Source organism: Odocoileus virginianus, chromosome 25 (assembly GCF_023699985.2).
Source record: "Odocoileus virginianus isolate 20LAN1187 ecotype Illinois chromosome 25, Ovbor_1.2, whole genome shotgun sequence".
In the NCBI taxonomy this organism is placed as follows: Eukaryota; Metazoa; Chordata; class Mammalia; order Artiodactyla; family Cervidae; genus Odocoileus; species Odocoileus virginianus.
This window is the reverse complement of record NC_069698.1, coordinates 25,361,723-25,382,912: the sequence shown is the minus strand read 5'-3', so window position 1 is coordinate 25,382,912 and position 21,190 is coordinate 25,361,723. Positions and strand designations below refer to the sequence as shown.

The window sequence follows — 21,190 nt, the reverse complement described above, 5'->3', positions numbered from 1 at the left end:
CATTTTCTCATTCAATTTCAGAAACTATTTTTATCAGTCTTATTTTACATGTCAAAACTGAATGTTCTGACAACCACAGCAAGCATTCTTGGAAGAAATAATCTGCTAGCACCTGTGAGCCCTCCCTCTTGAAAATACATATGAATTTGTATTTCCAGCTAAAGCCAAATCAACCTCATCATCAATAGCAGCACCCTACACACACACTGAGGGCAACACCCAGGTCTCCGAGGGCTATTGGCTTTGCTCAGAGCTGATAATCAACAACTTAGTCTTATTCATCTCTGCTCTTTTATTTTATGCTGCTGTCTTTGACATATATAATAGCAGCTTACAAAGTAAGGTGCTGCTACCATCCTGGGAGGAGGGAATATAGTAGAAAAGGAGGGAGCAAGGGGTACCATACAGATTCTCATGTTTGATATTTATCTAAACTTTTTTTTTTAATGAGAGAATTAAACAGCAATGATAAAACTATACATTATGGGATACATCTTGGCCTTACATAAGTGAAACAAATCCAAGTCCTCTCCTTGTGAAACAAGCAAACAAAAAAAACTGCAGTGCTGAGACAGACAGGTAGAAGAAGAGGGATGAGAAAGAAAGAGATACGTGACTAGTCATGAAAAGCGAAACATGTATAATGCAGATGTGGACTTGGCCATAAACGAAGAATTTCTCCACCTATGCAGAATTTCTAAATTCTACATTACAATTTTTTTACTGAAATATAGTTTCAGGTGTATGACATGATTCAAATTTTTTATATATTATACCCCATTCATAGTTATTATAAAATATTGGCTATATTTTCTATGCTGTACAATATATCTGTGCAGCTTATTTACTTCATAAATAGTATTTTGTGCTTCTTAATCCCTAACTCTGTCCTGTTGCTACCCTTACCTTATGCCCACTGGTAACCACTAGCTTGTTCTTTATATCTGTGACTCTATTTCTGTTTTGTTATATTCACTTGTTTACTTTTTAGACTCCACATGTAAGTGATAACAAATAGTATCTGTCTTTCTCTGACTTCTTTCATTAAGCATAATACCCTCCAGATCCATCCATATTGCTGTAAATGGCAAAATTGTATTTAAAAAGAAATTGAATTTAGTAGTTTAAAGCAGTATCCTGTCATTGTGTCAACCTCATAAAGTAAAATTTTGTTAATATAAAACAACACTCTCCTCAGTAATACAAAGAAACCAGAGAATTTTATAACTAGAATGAATTCACAGTCTTTAATGACTACATGAAAGAAAAAAAAATGTATATATAGATTCTTTTAAGGTGTTTAAAATGAAACTTTGATAGTCCATAATATAGAAAGCTGCAAGAAGAAAGTAAATTGTTGTAGGAAAATTAGAAATATAATAGAAAGAAAGCTAAAACCTGTCTTCCTCTTATGTCTTGAGAAATAATTTTTAATCCTATTAATATTCAAATTTCCCCAATTGTCTGCTAAATATTCTTTATTATTTGTTTTTCTAAAACCCAGTGAGTCCAGCACCACACATTGCATCTATTTTCTTCATGCGATCAATACCTCTTCCCTACTCCCTGCCTTGTTTCCATGTTGCTGACTTGCTGAAGAGTTGTCTCCTTGGACAAAAAGGCATCACTCTGAAAATACAGAATAAATTTAAGTGAAATGAAAATACCTTAAAATCTTACTTACCAAAAGAGAACAGGGACAGTTATTATGTTCAAAAGGTTCAGAGAAGAATTCGGTATTGTGGTCCAGTCTCTTGTGTCCTCCGTATTCTGCTGCATCTGAATCGAGCACAATTTTGTACGTATAGCTCTTAAGGAATTACAACAGTTTGGGAGTTGAATGAGACATTATATAATACGTCTGAGACAGGATTTAGTACCGAGTATTCGGAACATTGTTAAATGATGATTTGTGCTATGTTCTCTTTTCTTTACTATTTCAGTTTCTCATGTTTGAAAGGGCTTTGTAGGCTATCTAGTCCACACACCCACGGGACCTTTGTTATCCTTTTATCACAGCTTGGCACAAGATCATCTATACCTATTAGTGAAGAGTCTACTTTCTTCTTCGTGCAACCAGTTCCATTTTTTAGAAATTCTTCTCCATGTTGAGCAGAATTTTGATTTTCTGAAAACTTTTTCCACCCAGAAAAGCCATAAAGAATAAGTTCAAAATACAGTGGCTTTCAAATATTTAATAATAGCTATGCTATCTCCATTGGTCCTCTACATATATTACTAAATACTTATTAAATAGAATCTGAGAACCTTCAATGATTTCTCATTTGATATGGCTGTTTCTCTTTTCCCATCCCTGAATTCATTCTAGTTTGCTAGATCCTGGTTGACAAAGTGAGGAATACAGAAGTGAACTAAGGGTCCACATATGTTCTGAAGATTGAGCACACTTGGTTACAGACACATGCTTCTATTAATGCACAAGTTCATGTAAACATACTAGCCATTATGCTACAGAATTCATGTTGTAATCATGTGATCTGATACAGTGAACTATTTGTATGGTAGTAGTAATGCATTTATTTAACTTACATGTGATTATTTAACTTATATGCAGAGTACATCATAAGAAACGCTGGGCTGGATGAAGCACAAGCTGGAATCAATATTGCTGGGAGAAACATGAATAACCTCAGATATGCAGATGACACCACACTTACGGCAGAAAGTGAAAAACTAAAGAGCCTCTTGATGAAAGTGAAAGAGGAGAGTGAAAAAGTAGGTTTAAACCTCAACATTCAGAAAACAAAGATCATAGTGTCCAGTCCCATCACTTCATGGCAAATAGATGGAGAAACAGTTGGAAACAGTGGCAGACTTCATTTTTTTGGGCTCTAAAAGCACTGCAGGTGGTGACTGCAGCCATGAAATTAAAAGATGCTTGCTCCTTGGAAGGAAAGTTATGACTAACCTAGACAGCATATTAAAAAGAAGAGACATTACTTTGCCAACAAAGGTCCATCTAGTCAAGGCTGTGGTTTTTCCAGTGGTCATGTATGGATGTGCTGGACTATAAAGAAAGCTGAGCGCAGAAGGATTGATGCTTTTGAACTGTGGTGTTGGAGAAGACTCTTGAGAGTCCTTTGGACTGCAAGGAGATCCAATCAGTCATCCTAAAGGAAATCAGTCCTGAACGTTCATTGGAAGGACTGATGCTAAAGCTGAAATGCCAATACTTTGGCTACCTGATGCCAAGAGCTGACTCATTGGAAAAGACCATGATGCTGGGAAATATTGAAGGCAGGAGGAGAAGGGGATGACAGAAGATTAGATGGTTGGATGGCATCACCAACTCAATGGACATGTTTGAGTAAACTCCTGGAGTTGGTGATGGACAGGAAGGCCTGGCGTGCTGCAGTCCATGGGGTCACAGAGTCGGACACGACTGAGTGATTGAACTGAACTGAACTGAGTATTGTATTTATAACAAAACAACAGCTAAGGTTCCTATGTTCAAATTTATAATCAGAAAGTCTAGAAGTGATACGTGGTTAAAAAATCTACAAGTAAATACACATGGATACTTAGAAATTTAAGTTTCTTCTAGTTTAAGGAGGGAGACAGACGGGTGCCTAGGTGTTTTGCATTTTCCTGGTATTTAATCTCAGAAATGTTTGTATATTTTTATTACAGCAAAAGCTATCACATTAAAAGTACAGGGGGGTTAAGAAGTTATGACTATCATTTTCATTCCTAGACCTTTGTTTAAGAGATGCAGATGGCTGCACCATAGGAATTTTGCTGGGAGTGGTGACTCCATTTCAGTCAATCCAAGTCAATGTACTCTAATGCAAATCTAGGCTAACAATCAGCATGCTAATGAGCTTAAAGCAGAGGGAGAGGGACAAATACTGAGTTCAAAAGCTGACTACAGGCCACAAGCACATTCTATCCATACTCACGTGATTTGAGCATGTGATTTATTTACTGGAGAAATATGGACAGGATAGTGAGAACAAATCACTAGAGACATGGTAAATAAATGAAGCCCTTTGGTATGAAAGGAACTCCTAAAAGGAAGCTTAGCTTTTGTTCTTCATCCTAGTTCATTAATTACTTGCACGAATCTTCAAAAAGCATTAAACAAAAACAAAAAGAGTCCAATACAGTTTAAAGAATAAAGACCTAGAATCCATTCTGCAACACCTTCAGAAATACATCCATTCAGAAATACTTTATCAATTATTAAGTTATTGGTTAACAACATAGATTATTGGTACTAGTGACTGAAGGAAGGAAGTATATCGTGAAAAGCACTGATTCCCAACCTGTGGGTAGATGATCACTGGCCATTGTGTTATCATAAGAGTCTCACAGAATGAGTAATTACCTTATTATAAGGGACTGGGATTCTATATATACCTGTGTGAAGACTAAATTATGTGGTCTTATACCCATTTGGTACTTTTTTTCAAAGAATGTGCACTTTTTTGATTAATATGACATAGAGGTTTTCAAAAGTCACAGAATTTATAGTAAGTTTTTTGCCTATATATTTTCTCAATGAAGGATACTGAAAGAGCAATTGTTATATAAGGATCAATATATTTTTGACATTGAAAGGGATCATCACACTGAAAATGGTAAGAATCTACTCACTTAATGGATATAATTTATAGCTATAAAGGAAAAGCCATAAAGTTTCAAAACACCAGTTTAGACCTATTTTTCTGATCTATAATTTAAAGAAAAAAATTCTGCCATGGCTACTTTTGGAATTACCCAGCCCTGTATCTATATTACCCAGCAACTACAATAACTTCCTTTAGAAAACACGACTCTTAATTCCAGAAATTCCAACAATTTAAAACACTAGATTAAAAAGTAATGATTGTGACAGAGCTTTATAATTATAAATTACTATATTACTTAAGAACCAGGAAACCAGAGAAATGCAAATCAAAACCTCAATGAGGTACCATTACACGCCAGTCAGAATGGCTGCTATCCAAAAGTCTACAAGCAATAAATGCTGGAGAGGGTGTGGAGAAAAGGGAACCCTCTTACACTGTTGGTGGGAATGCAAACTAGTACAGCCACTATGGAGAACAGTGTGGAGATTTCTTAAAAAACTGGAAATAGAACTGCCATATGACCCACCAATCCCACTCCTGGGCATACACACTGAGGAAACCAGATCTGAAAGAGACACATGCACCCCAATGTTCATCGCAGCACTGTTTATAATAGCCAGGACATGGAAGCAACCTAGATGCCCATCAGCAGACGAATGGATGAGGAAGCTGTGGTACATATACACCATGGAATATTACTCAGCCATTAAAAAGAATTCATTTGAATCAGTTCTAATGAGATGGATGAAACTGGAGCCCATTATACAGAGTGAACTAAGCCAGAAAGATAAAGACCATTACAGTATACTAATGCATATATATGGAATTTAGAAAGATGGTAACAATAACCCTATATGCAAGACAGAAAAAGAGACACAGATGTATAGAACAGACTTTTGGACTCTATGGGAGAAGGCGAGGGTGGGATGATCTGAGAGAACAGCATCGAAACATGTATATTATCAAGTGTGAAGCAGATCGCCAGTCCAGGTTGGATGCATGAGACAAGTGTTCAGGGCTGGTGCACTGGGATGATCCAGAGGGATGGGACGGGGAGGGAAGTGGGAGGGGGGCTCAGGATGGGGAACACATGTAAATTCATGGCTGATTCATGTCAATGTATGGCAAAAACCACTACAAAATTGTAAAGTAATTAGCCTCCAACTAATAAAAATAAATGGAAAAAAAAAAAAAAGAACCAGGAAACCCCATCTTTTAGGAATACTGCTCAGAATAGACATTTAAAAGGGTTATCTGGGCAACTGGATTTTTGCTTCTCTCTTCTCTCATCTTGGCATTCCCTCACTCCCTCTTTCTCATGTGCGTGCGGACACACACAGATTACACACGTGGCGTGGGCCCCACTCAGCACCAACACCCCTAGAGAGCCTTGCGCCGTCTGCCAGTGAAGAATATCCCTCTGAAAATATAACTCAGAGCTAGTTTACCCTTAAACTGTCTTCTTCATAGGATTTCCAATTCCACAGTAGATAAATTTAGCAGGACATCTCAGCACCTCCACGTCTCTTTTATTCATAGCTGCCTCCCTACATCTAGCAGAGTGCCTTCTCATTATAGCTTTTCAGTACATCTCTGAAACTGATATTCAGGATGACAATTCTGATTCATGAAGAAAGGCCAAATTACATGTTTTATATTTTATATTAGAGGAATGCAGAAGAAATTATTTTTCCCATTCACTTAATAAATACACACAATGTAGGATGCTCTGTGCAAGATATTAAAAAAAATGACTAAGATGTAGTTTTAGTTTATGTGCAACTCATAGCCTGTTAAGGGGAGATTAGAAACACATATGAATGTCCATTAATAAAGCAGAAGGCAATATTCAGTGAGAGGTACAGCCAAGGAGAGAAGGTAGGATTGACAGTTTATAAACAAAAAGCTTTGAAGGCTGGCTAGACTGTTCAGATTTATTTTATAATTAAGTGTGAGAACGTTGAAGCTTTGTGAGAAAGGTTATGCTAATAAAAACAAACAAACAAAATTAACCTGAAGGTTAAGGGTAGAATAGAATGAACAGTTAACAGAATGAACAGAATGAATAGTTAAGGGAATAGACTAAGTCAGAAAAACCAGCCAGGAATCTAACAGTGGTCCATGGATAGTAGCATGGTTAAACTTGGATAGTACAAATGGAGAGACATACATAAACAATGTTTTTTTTTTTTTTTTTTGTATGTACAACTGATGGTACTCTAATGGGAAACTGATGCCCAATTTGAGGAAACACTTAGAAGGGGAAGAGTTGTGCCCAAAGACACACAGTAAGTTTTGTGGTAGAGCTGGGATGTAGACAGAAGTCAAACGTAGACTTAACTTACCCTACTCTCCACAAGTGGATGCCTGGTTTATGCCAAGAATCAGGCAGAGTGTTTTTTTTTTTTGGCAGTTTCTTTGTTTAATTCCAATTTTGAGATTCTAAGCATAAAGAGTCTGGAATGAACATGGCTTGAAGAATAAAAATAAGGAAAATAGGTAAAGTGATATCCTAGTGTTTAAGTTTAAAAGATTGGTGCTAAAGGACTGTGATTCTTACCATTACTTAAGGAGTCTGAATATCAGAGGTTTGTTGCATTTGTTCTAGATCAATTTCTTGCTCAGTTGGTTCATTTGATCTGTTGTTTGGGGTATACAAAATGTACTTTGCTCAATTTGGGAAAATACAGCAGGGAAAAGAACTATAAAAATTTTATGGAGAGTTTTTAAAAGGAGATCAAATAGATTCCTATTCATTGGGATATCATTTTAAAATATTTTGATTTCTTCTTATTTTAAATTCAAGAGCTTCCTAAGTATTTGATATATCTATCAATAGGTTGAAGTCAATAAGAAGTTTTAAGCATTATTTTATAATCTATGTCCTTAAATTTGAACCAAGGAAGAGCCATGTTCTGAAGACCTGTACTAATAAGATTAAAGAACAGTGAAGGCATGAAGACTCTTATATTCAATGGCTCTTCAAATACTTCAAAAGCTGCTGTGTTTGCTCAGCCACTTGATAAAGTGTCTGTTCAAAGTATAAGGATTTTGATGTAAGAAGTACTATCATTTATACCATTCTGCACTAAACTCACTTCACTCCTGCTGATGAAACCAGGGAAATTTATTGCAAGGTACAAACCCTGAGGTTTCAGACTGAGTGACAATAAAAGGGGTTCTCTAGTGAGTAGATGACCATAAAGATGGCAAAGCTGGTAGGTTACCATATATCTTTAAATCTAGGACACCATCGATTTTAAGATGAATTATTTTATACGACTGCACTAAAAAGAAAAATATCACTACCATGCCAATCACTGTTAAACATATCCTAGTTGATGACATGTTAAAAAATATACACTTAGAACATATGAATTTGGTATGCTATTTTCAGATATGACTCTTTAATCAATCCACCCATGGTATTATGATTACAATAACTTTTGGAAGTTAAGCGACCCTAGGAGAGAGAATGTATTATCAAAGGCAGAAAACATTAGGTACAAAATTCTAAGGAACTGTAAAGAAACATCTGGTAATCTAAGAACAGGTGGTAGAAAATAAAAATAATTTCATGTTTTCAACAGTCTAAAGATAACTAGCCAGCACAAGACTTGCCTCAGTGTTCTAACATAACGTTCCTCCTTTTATGCTCCATAAATTGAATTTAATTTATTCCAGCCACAATTCACAAATCTTATATAGCATGTTGGCTGTATAGCATCTCAAATAGATTTGACCCTCTATTTCATAAACATACTTAAATTATACCTCATTTATTGTCCTGAACTATAGACCAGGTCATAAATGACAACCTTTAGTTGCTCTCTCTGGTCTCTTTCCAGATACAGGAGCAAAAACTAGTGATGTGCTGCTGTATATTTTATGGATGTATATGTGTGTTAGAGCGAGGCAGGTGCACGTGTGTGTCTGATTTAGGCATTTCTGTATTTAGCTTTGTCAACTAGAATATATAGCCACTTAAAAATTCACCACTAGAAATAAGTTCTGATATTTTCATTATTTGTTTGAAACCATTTTATGGCTGTGGGCATTTATGAGTATATTACTTTCAATAGAGAATATCCATTTAGCTTCTTTTCTCTACCTAACTTTAGTTTTAAAAAACTCCTACAATATTATAATAGTTCTAAAATAAAATTAAAACAGAGGGTAATATAAAAATAAATAGGAAATTTACTGCTGAATAGAGCCAAAGTATATTTTAAATTATAATGAAAGGTAAATGGAGCTTCCCTTTAAGGGTACAATATATTTTTTTAAAGTTCTTATTAGTTTACATTAAAATTTTATTGTCTTTGCAAAAAGGAACAAATTCAATATATGAGCTATATATGAATTCAAGTTTGTGAACACTGTCTTCATTACAAGTTTAAATGACAGCCACATGTTCTAATTAAGTGCAAAACAGAAGTATCTTTATAGTATAGTTTAGAATGTGCTTCTTTCATGAACAGGTTTCTGACTTTAGCCTAAAAAATAAACTCTATCTAGTCCATGCAAACTTACTTCTTACTTACTTAATTATACATTCTTAGAAACTGTACAATGCAGAATAGCAATGAAACAAACTCAAAGGAGGAGGGGCTCAAATATAATCTACCACATTAATTAATGGATTGATATGCTTTTTGAAATGCATTTTCACGCAAATTATTAGTTTATTCTTAGGCATGCTTAATGACACACATCAGTAACAGCAAATCAAATGATAATATAAAATATTGAGCACTACATATTTCTCTATGCAAATAAGAATATTATTCTAAATACAGAATTCTTTGACTAACCTAATTAGGAACATTTCTTTGTCCTAGAAGATTATATAATTGAACTAAAAAAATGTCATTTTTTCTCAGTAACTCAAGAAAAGAAACTAACAAAAAAATATCCTCAGACTTATAGACTAACTACCCTCTAAAACTGTTGTTCTTTGCCTGTGCCATTAAGGATTACCCAAGGGTAGTGGTTTAGTTGCTACATCCTATCCAACTCTTGGGACCCCATGGATGGTAGCTCACCAGGCTCCTCTGTCCATGGGGTTTCCCAGGCAAGAATACTGGAGTGGGTTGCCATTTCCTTCTCTAGTGGATCTTCCCAAGCCAGGGATTGAACCCCCGGTCTCTTGCACTGTAAGCAGATTCTTTTACAAACTGAGGTACCAAGGAAGCCCCAAGGATTATCCAAAGAACTTATAAATTCAATTATTTGATGAAGCAATATCAGCTAGTGAGAAATGCAAAAGAGAAACATAACAGATTTTTATACATCTTTCAAACACATGCTTTCTCATCAAAATGAATTTTGACAATGCAGATGCAACATTTTTTACAAATATATTGTGCTTTTGAACTCAATTTTAACATAGGCTGTAAAGAAACATCTTCACTCAAACTTATGTTAATACAGCCTTTAATTGAGTTCTATGCAACATATATAAAGGGAGAAGATCACTGGAAACTTCAAAATTCCTGAAAAATAATGAGAATTGCAAGCATAAGTAAGCATCATCTAAGCCATTTCATGCAGACAGACAAGAACAGGAGAAAGCCTCCTACAGCAGTAAAATACAGTGGGTGCATGGCTTTGGGGTCCAACAATTACATTCTAGTCTGAGTTCTTAATTACCAACCGTATGTCTTCCAGCAAGTTACTGAATCTCCTTAAGGCTAAGTTTCTCATTGTTAAACTTGGGATAATATATCAGAGGGTTACTGTGAGGATTCACAGAAACAGTGAACATCAAGTGCTTAGTAGAGTGCCTAGCATTGGGAAAAGTGCCCAAGTTATTAGCTGCTCTTTATATTATTATTATTATTGTTCTTGGCCCTGGACCGTTTGAACTGCTAGTTCAAGTGATGAAAATGTAAAAGTATGTCAACTTACTCTCTTACTTTTTAATCCAATTTGGCCTTTTCTTTCTTTCTGACCTTTATTTCCCTTCCTCTCCCCCATGACTTTATTCTCACTAGGATCTAAATAATTTCCCTGTTATTTAAAAAGATTGAACACTGAAGCTTAACTGGACAGTACCTTGGCCTCTTTGAGGACTACACTTAAAATTTTTATTTTATTTTTTAATGCTCCTCATGCTTTTGAGAAAGATTGAGAAGACTACTTTGAACAATCTAACTGAAAATTAAACACTTCCCTGGTGGCTCAGTTGGTAAAGAATCTGCCTGCAATGCAGGAGACCTGGGTTCGATCCCTGGGTTAGGAAGATCCCCTGGAGAGGGGGATTCTTGCTTGGAGAATTGCATGGCCACAGGAGTCTGGTGGGTTACAGTCCATGGGGTCTCAAAGAGTCAGACACGACTGAGCGAGTAAACACACAACATACACTCTTGCATTTGCCCCAATTTTTTAACATAGCATTATCCACTTTTATCATCCTATAAATCTAATTATTATATTTTTTCTCTTTCTTTAATTTAAATAAATCTCTATAAGGGAGTTGTCCTTCCCTCCCCTCTACCTAGGACCTGGATTAATACCTAACACATTTACTGAGTGGATCGTCTTTGCATTATTTTCCTATTGCAGTCTCCACCCTGGGTTTTGATCTATGCGTGCTTTTGCTAAACTTAAAGAAATAATTTAATACTCCTTTGCTCATAAAAAAACAATCCTGAGTCTCCTCCCTTGTTTTATCTGCACAGATCTGTACAATATAACTTCTAACATAATGCCACTTCATTATCTATAAAGTTTTACTTGAGACATTTTAAAAAACTTCTTTTCATTCTTTTTGGAACAGTCACAGTTAAACAAATGCATGTCAGCTTGAAGCAATTAGTTCTCAAGCGAATAACTGATTGGTATGAGCCCTGGAGATAGACATTTTATCTAATTCTTAGTTGAAGTGGGTAAATTATTACATGTTCACTAAAGCTGACATATACTCAAAGACTTGTATTATCAACCTGACTGGTGAGCTTTCTTTATACAGATGACTGAACTTAAGTGTTGAATATCACAGTAACTTGTGAAAACCATATATATAAACATATATATGTACATTATATATATATATATATATATATATATATATAAAATTTGGCAAGGCCAGGATATGCACTTAGGTATAATATTATAATATTTTCTATCACTCTACCACCACCTTCCAGTTAAAATCTGCAAAGTAAATGAACATTAAAATACTTAACCATTTGAAGGCTGATTCATTTAGTGTTGGTAGCAGAAACATCCTTCTGATATATTTGAAGTCAGAACTTATTAGCAGTAATGAATCATCAATACACTGGTGCACACCAGTATTCTTGTGAGGGAAATCCCTTGGACAGAGGAGTCTATTGTGCTATAGTCCATGGGATCATAAGACTCAGACATGTCTTAGTGACTAAGAACCACCACTACCATAGTCAATATATATGCTTCTTTATATTTTGACTTTTAAGACCAAATAGAAAATCTAATACCTTAGGGCTTACCTGATGCTTCAGAAAGGTAAATAAGGGGCTGAGCTAGCTTCCCTTGAGAAAGTGTCAAGCAAAGCCTACCGGAGTTTGTGTATGTGTGTGTGTATGTGGCCAAACATGCATCATTATACCCAGTCATCCCTGAGCACTTCTGAGCACATAGCCCATGCTTATCAAAATTTTCCCTAGGTTAAGCATTGTGAGAGGAAAGGTTCAAAGTAAACATTTCTCCATAGGCATCAAAAACATTGAGTGAAAGAGCTATAAACTCACATTATGTGATTGTTAATATATGTATTTCCTAGGGGTACAATAAATCTAGTATAGTACTTTACAAGCATCTGTAAACCCATCATATTGGTTCAATCTTACTAAGCAGACATGGAAAAGAATCACACGTGGAAAGAGTAATCTGCTGCGTTGTTTTTGCAAAGTACACTTTTGTACAATTAAAAAAAAAATCAACAAATGTTTTGGCTGTGATAGTCAAACATAAAGATAACTTACAAATTGAGTAAAAACTCTGGCACATTTTGAATCAAATTCTATGTAGACTTAATTATTAATTTTTATAGTTATTTAACAAGTATTGCATTTTAAAGGTCAGTTTTCATTACAATCCCAAAGAAGGGTGATGCCAAAGATTATTCAAACTACCGCACATTTAACATGCTAAGGTAATGCTAAAAAATCTGCAAGTGAGGCCTCAAGAACATACAGACTGAGAACTTCAGATGTACAAGCTGAATTTAGAAATGGCAGAAGAATCAGAGGTCAAATTGCCAGCATCCACTGGATCATAGGAAAAGCAAGAGGATTCAAAAATAAAAGATCTACTTCTGCTTCATTGACTATTCAAAAGTCTTTGACTAAGTGAATCACAACAAACTGCAGAAAATTTTGAAAGATAATTTTTTCTGAGAAATTTTCCCAAGAAATCCGTATGCAGGTCAAGAAACAACAGCTAGAACTGGACATGGAACTATAGATTGGTTCCAAATTGGGAAAGGAGTACGTCAAGCCTGTATACTGTTACCCTGCTTATTTAACTTTGAAAACAATGCCATCAGATATAAAGGTGATAAATATAATTTATTTTTCAAAATAGAAGAGAACAATCTGTTCTGGACTGATTAAATAAAAGATATTACATAAATTATTATTATTAAATAAATAAATAATATTTAAAAAGAAAGCTAGATATGAAATCTTTCAGGCCGATGTTTCATTGCGGCTTTCCTTCCATTAGAGTCTGCAATGCTATTCCACAGGAAAGGAAAAAAATTTACTAAATGAGATAGTAAGTGTTAAGTGCTTGTAGCATGCAAAATGTAATAAGTTTGGAATAGATGGTAGATCTTATTATGAAAGTCTGTTCAGCAAGTATTCTGACAGCAGACTCCATAATTTTAAATTCTAAAAAATCATGATGTATGTTATTTATAATGTTTTATCAATTTTTTTCTCTCTACCATTTAATTAAATATCTGTTCTAAGGGTAAAGTAATGGATTATAGAAATCTTTGTGTTTTAATTAATTAATTTTAAACAACTTCAGGGGCTTTTCCACCTTTAGAGAGTCCTATCCTCCATCTATCTATCCATCTATCCATCTGTCCATCCATCCGTCTATCTATCCATCATCCAACCATCTGCCCATCTCTCTCTTCATCATCATCTATCCATCTATCCATCCATCCATCCTTCCATCAACAATTTAGTTTTATGTTTGTCTCATACATTCCAAGTAAAAATATAATTGCTAATATGCAGGTAAGAGAGACAGTCAGTCTTACTAAGTATCTTGGAGTCAATTTCCATATAATAATACCTGACTATTCATTGAAATGACTGATGCTGAAGCTGAAGCACCAATACTTTGGTCACCTGATGCAAAGAACTGACTCATTGGAAAAGACCCTGATGCTGGCAAAGATTGAAGACAGGAGGAGAAGGGGATGGCAGAGGATGAGATGGTTGGATGGCAATACCGACTCAATAGACATGCGTTTGAGCAAGCTCTGGGAGTTGGTGATGGACAGGGAAGCCTGATGTCCTGCAGTCTATGGGATCACAAAGAGTCAGACATGACAGAGCAACTGAACTGAATACCTCCTTTCACAAACTGGTAAAAATAATTATGCTAGGAACAAATGTTTTCCCCTCATTAGTGATACAACTAGGAGGGGAGAAGGTACTGTTTTTATAGGATGTGGTAGTATTTCTGATTTCATTATTCCCCAGAAGGACAAGAAACAGAGAAGAGAAATCTTGACTGAGCTATTGTTAGATGAATTTCTGGAACCAGAGGAGACCATCACTGAGCAATTGAGCTATGAACCAAAAACAGAAATGGTGTTGAATGTCTCAGAAGCACTGAGACAATGAACAGCCCTCAGTTACTAACAAAATTTAAAAACATAAGTGTGTAGTAAGGGCTCGTTCATTATTCATTACTGCCTATAGTCTTATGAATATATATTAATCCAATCTTAACGTGTTACATCAGTTACAAAATATTTTTCTTACTTTGTGATTCATCCCAAATTTCTAAGTAGAGAAATGAAGCTAAATCATAGGTTCTTTATTGCCAGTGGAGGTGGGGGTACACATTTGTCATTATCATTAAATCTCAGGGATTTCTGGACAGGGTTTAACAATGAAAAATTACTGAAAGTACCTCTCGGTAATGTTTAGAAGTATCACTTTCATCTTGAAACTAAAGAAGGTGAACCAAGGCCATGAGTATACATCCATAGTAAGCTATCAAAACAAAAGAGGGACGTAAATATAGCACTGTTAGTAGGATTACCTGTCCCTGTCCACATAACGGGCTTCATCACTACATGGCCACACAGTAAAAGCACACACTTTCTCTCTCCTCACATATGCACACAAGTAAAAGAAACACACTTGCATCTGATCAAAGTCACTATGTAGATCTTTTATCAGAAACACTTATATTTTTTAAATTATTTTTAATCAAAACTTGATAAACGTGGAAAATAATAATGTTAAGCTCTACATTTTTAGTCCAGAAATTAACCTCTACATATCAAATCTGAATAGAATGTGGCTACCTAGCTAATCCTAAATTAAGTCCTTTGTTTTTATTTGCTGCACAAAGCATAGATTCTAATAAACACAGAATGTTATATAACCATGCTTCAAAGGCTCCTGTATACTAAGCAACTCACAGCCACATCTCTGCCTTCAGTGATCACACTTCAGTGAATCATCCAAGTGACCTTATTTGCTCATAAGAAACTCTGTGTACAGGTTGCAAATGTCAGTGTCTGAATTTACATTTTAAAAAGTACATCTTGCAGCAGTTTAATGAAAATATTGCAAAGATCTTGAGTCAGATCCAACTATTTACTCATCTGTTCCCTTAGTTTTAAATATTTTTGGCCTGGATTCACACAGTCTTCACAAGCCACACTTGATGATTATTCCTCTAAACATTGCAGTATTTTAACAGTTTGAAAAGCCATTTGGAAAGGGGGCTGCTATTACACTATTATTCCCACACCCACCTCAACAGCATGCTGACAAAAGATTTGAAAACATTTGATACTGGTGTTTATGCTCTTGGAGTGATAAGAATCTGTATCTACCAAGACACCTACTTTATAAAGGATCTATGAGGGCTTAACACTTACGTGAATATTTCACAGTAAACTTAATTGACGTGATGCACCAGAAGAGTCTCACTTTGAACAAAGAACTACAGCACATTTATATTCTCCTCCAGAATGAAGAGAAATCACAGTAATTGACCTGAGTCAATTATTTCATGTTTTATTCTTTAAAAATACTTTTTAGTTTTGTTTTTTTCTTTTGGATGATGATGACAGGGGTCATGGGGAAGAATTTCTTGGGAAAAATTTGTAGAGGGTGATGGTGAGGTACTGAGGGAACCTGATGCCATGAAACTGTGTATGATTCCCTCATGGTGCCTATTTTCCCAGAACTATAAAAAAAATCACTTTGAACATTATAGAAATAAATCACCATTGCTAATGTCACTGTTGCTGCCACCACCAACCACATGTATGCACCCATGAATGGACAGAAAGAGGTGCCATGGTCTCCTAGGAAGAATATGGGTTTTGTAACACACTGCTTGACCTTCACCAGCCGTGTGCTGGACCGAAGTTAGATAGTCACATAAAGCCCTCATTTCCTGATCGGCCACATGAATCTAACACAACCTACCTTACAGGGCACCTAGAAATATTAAACTAGATTTTTTTTTTTAAATGGATAGCAAACAGAAGGACCTCAGAAGAGATCCCCTACACCCACACTTCCCCCTACATCCCTCAACATGAGGCATCACCATTTGTGTTACTCAAAATGGATTAGAGAGAGCAGTCTGTCCTTAGGGGTTTAGCAGTCTTCCTTTTGATTCAACATTGATTTGATAATGGTCTAAGTGAAGAAATGTGACCACAGAAATAAAATACTGATTCTGATACTGTAAAGGAAAGTATGTTTCTTTCTGCCCAGCTAAACAATGTAAAATCATAAACAAACATACTACATCATACAGCATTTTGTCTTCCTGAGCATGTGACTCTGCGTGTACCTCCTTAGTCAGGACATTGGGTCTCAGTTCTGTTTTACTCACGTTACTATTCACTGAATGAACAAACACTGGTGATTATTACACTGAAGATTGATGGAGAGAAGGACAAATGGGAGACAGTGCACCGTGAAGTGTTTTTACTGTTGCATTTTTTTGTTTGTTTGCTTTCTAGAATATTCCTGCAGATTCCTTTTGCAGAAACAACACTGTCCTTTAGTATTCACCACGAAGACTGGGTTTGAAACCTTAGTAATACAAAGCAGACACCCCTTCAACCTTCCAAATTTATCATCTTATTTTGAAGTGACAGCTGAAAGTACTCTTAAAGTGTTTGCCCCCAAAATAGCTCCCCTTACAACAGTTTCTTGGAAAGACAGTCAGCTCAAATTCTACTCAGTTATGAGTGAAAGTTGATGTCTTGCTATTTGATATACAGGATACACAGGTTCAAAAAACGGAACTATTCAAGAATTCAGGCATGCTACCTACTGCAGGTTTATATTTCATAGTGGCAGAGGAAGTTCCAATGACTTCTTTAGGAACTTTAAATTTGTTCTGGTACCAAATCCTGCTTTCCTGGGAATTAAAAATTTGATGAATTTCTTGACTTGATTAATACATCCAATCTTGCCTCTGCGGATCCTTCACAGAGGAGATCTGTATTCAATTCACTGGTTTGGTAGTTGGAAATACCAGTGGCATAGAATACTTTGGTAAAGTCAGAAACTACAGCATAGAAATACCAATATTTTTGTACTTCCTATTCCAGAAATGATTCTATAATGGTGAACTACAATGCTGTTTAAAGGTATAAGAATAAAGTCAGAAAGATGAAAGACCAAAAAGAAATGAGACTTGTACAATGCTAAGTATAATAAAAAGGACTGTGTAAGCTAAGCAAGGAACAACAAGAAGCTGAAAGAAGAGATCTATCTACTGCTTAGGGAAGGTGGTACAATCATATCACCAATATTCTAGTAGTCTTTTATCTTGTCTATTAACAAGTGAGAGGCAAAAATCATGCTCAATCTTAAATTTGGGATTTTAATTAAATTAGCTGAATAAATAAAAAGTAAGGGAGATATGTCACAATACAAGTACACAGAAAAGAAAACTAAAATTTTTTATATGAATGTGAATACGAGCGAAAAATGTGATGGTTGCCAGAAAAGCTGGTGTGGCTTTAACTCCATTAACAAGACAGAGCAGTCCCAAGACAAGAGGAGGTAATGGGGCACTCCATGTCATACTTGCCAGACCGTTATCTGGAATATTCTGCTGTTTGTTCTGGAAGCACAATGAAGAGGAAAGTGAACAACACTGGGTACATTTTGATAAGAGAGACATGATGCTAACAGGTCTGGAAAGCATCACAAGAATCTATTAAAGAAACCAGAGGTATTTTTGCTCTGGAAGAGGGAAGACCAAGGAGAGGTGGTATTGTGAGGAACAACTTAAATGCCTTTTTGATTTGAATAGCTGTCATGTAGAACAGTCATTGGACCCAGAGTCCAGATATAATACATTGACATTTAAGGCTACATTAAAAAAAACAAAAAACCAAACCTTGAATTGTTCACCTTGTGAAATAGAGTCAAAGGACTGGAAAGTGTCCTAATGACAACGGTGATTTGCAGAGGAATATATAGATGGGATTTCTGCACTGAACTGTGTCATCAGAGTACAAACCATCACAAAATCCAGTAGATTTTATAATTTCAAGCTAAGATTTAAGGCTGACAGTATTAATATGTAGCTAATTAGAAAGTATGGTTTCAGGTATATTGGAAATGCTCTCCTGCTCTCTTTCCCTCCAAAAAAAAAAAAAATACTCATTATTGAAAAAATATTCTATTAGATATCTAGTTCATTAGGTCCAGCATAGTTTTGAGTATTCAAGGAGACTGGTTATTAAAATGCAAATGTCCTCAGAGGAGGCAATAACATATGGGAATTAGTTACAGCTTGTTGACAGAAAGGGAGGAATGAGAAAGGCTGCAAGACTAAGTCAGGCCCAAGTGGACACAGATCTGTAGGAGACAAAATCCTTGTAATAAAAGAAGCAACAACATTTTCAAGGTTCTCTTAGAGGTGCAACAGATGACTAAGGCTGCTGCAACTATGACTTCTATGAAGATATGGCCCAATTCTCCAAGATGCGTATATCACTACAACACGTAATGTGTACATTTTCTGTGGTCACTAATATGAAGCATTCAGTGTTTGTTAAAATGGAGAGCTTCTGTATAAAAGGTGCTTTTAGACATTTAAACAAACTGCTAAGTTTTGAAAGATTCAATCTGTGGCAAGGTGTACTGAAGCCAAACTAGACTTTCATGTACAGTGTAACTTTGTATCACAAAATGAAATTAACTTTTGGGTGGGTTTTGTTTAATAAAATATACTACATTACTATATATATTTCATTTAATAATATTTGTTAAATCACACAGACTTCAAACAGGAGTTCAGTGTAGCTTAAGCCAAGTTTTTCTCCTAAATAACATCAATGAAATTCCCTTATTTCCATTTGTTAGTGATCCTAAAGAAACTCCAAAAAAAAAAAAAAAAAAAATCCCAAACCCTAAACTAGTTAAAGGAATTAAAATCTTCTATTATGTGATCACAGTCTATCTTTCAGTTTAATCTTCAAGTACTTTTTGGGTCAACATTCTCCCAATTAATCTATTGTACTGTCTATTATCTAAGAACAGGCTATGATTTCCAACAGCAGGAATGGCCTTCCTCAATTTTTTCTACCATAATTTCATCCATTTCTCAAGATCCAAGCTTTAAGGTCTTTTCTTAATCAATTGGTCTATTAATCATCTCTGTCTCTCTCTCTCTCTGTGATATAGGCTTAAAAAATCTCATTAGTCAATCAACTACTCAATCTCTGTTTCTCTTTCCACCCCCACTCTCACATTTATTTTTCTTTTACTTCCCCTCTGTGTCCCATGGAACACTCCTGCCCCATCCCCTGTATTGCATTGTGCCTTACATCTTAGCTTGGGTTTACACATCTCTTCTCTCCCACTTAGGGTCAAGGGCAGTGCTTAACTACCAAACACTGAAGTAGATCCCAAGTGTTCTGTAAATGAACTTTGGTTTAATAATATTCAAAATTACAGTTTGATTATAGGCCATCATTAGATACAGCAGGATTTAGTCTAGGGGTTAATACTTCAGCAGTGTGTCGCTGAGAAGGCTTATGTCTGAGTTGCTACATGTCTAGCAGCTGTTTGTATTTCTTCAAGGAGACAGTGAGAACAGTCGCCTCCTGAACAGTACAGCCCTTCTTCAGGGCAGACAACCCCGTGTCACTGATTTCCATGATCTGAGCAGTCTCTGTGTTAACTGGGGCATATTTCGTCGCAGCAATAGCCTTCCCTCCTACATGCTCTGATGTCCTAGAGGATGGGGTGATCGGGAGGAGCGGAGAGAAGACAGGGAACATCTTTCACCACTTGCAGCATCCCTGAGCGACACAAGGTGGTGGCAGATGCCACAGGCTACTCACCGTACATCATGGCCTTTTCCTCCTTAAAGCCAAGGAAACATTCTGTCTGGACGACCACTTCCCCAAGGAGGTCGCTTCCTGGAGACTCAGGGGGTAATTCCTAATTAAGCTACTCATGAGGAAAGCATTCTCCTCCCTAGACACTTCTCTGGGGATAAGTGACTGAATTCTGGTCAATGGAATACAAAGGAAATTTGCTAAAGTGACTTAGTTCCTGAAAACCACACAAATCTATTTGCCTTTTGTTGTGTCTGAAGGTGACATTTGGAACCAAGGCTGTTGTCTTGCAGCTCAATCAGGTGACACCCTTTGGACGCTGCTAGCACTCTGACAGTTGGAAGTGGGAAGGCCAGTGGACCAGGGAACCTGGTGATACAGTCACAGTGCTGGGGTCACCTGACCTCAGGACTTCCATTGTTTGGCAAAATGCACTTTTCCTTATTGCCTGAGCCAGTTGAATAGGGGGGTTTCTCTTACTGTAGCTAGAGACAGCCTGGCTTGTAAGAGATCATCCTGGCATCAGGCATCCTCCTCAGGTGGCAGACATTAATCACTATCAGGGCTTCGGGGGAAGAACACATTCTTTCTACTGCCTGTTTAAAAATCTGTGCTGATTTGTTATTACTACATCCTGAATCTTTTGCTTTTTTCCATGGACTGGGTAAGTCCTAAACTCTTTCAAACACATGCATGTTTCATTTTGTAACAAGGATCACACTTCAAATGATTAATATTTGTCTTTTTCAGTAGTTTAAAAGCTCGATGAAGGCCGTGACTTTATCTGCCAGGAAAATTCCTGTATTTCCAGCACCTCACACAGGGCTGATATGCAGGTGTTCAATAAATAGGTGCTCATAAAACATCTGTGAAATGAATGAATGGATGAGTAAATGAATGTAGACAGTATCTAAACATTCTCCTTGATACTTCCTTTGCTTACACCTCTCATGCCCCAATTCCTTATCAGTTCAGACCCCCCAAAAAAGTGAGCTATGTCTTGTATTTTAGAAGACAGGAAAAGGAA

General features: G+C 36.1%; 1 protein-coding gene across 1 annotated transcript in view; it reads right to left on the bottom strand.

Moving 5' to 3' along the window:
• GBE1 (1,4-alpha-glucan branching enzyme 1) overlaps nt 1-21,190 on the bottom strand; it is a 284,621-nt gene that overhangs the window by 7,215 nt on the left and 256,216 nt on the right. Inside the window, exon 15 of the mRNA XM_020916466.2 lies at nt 1,685-1,802. Within this exon, the coding sequence (XP_020772125.1) occupies nt 1,685-1,802 (118 nt within the window). The remainder of the gene's footprint in view (nt 1-1,684; nt 1,803-21,190) is intronic.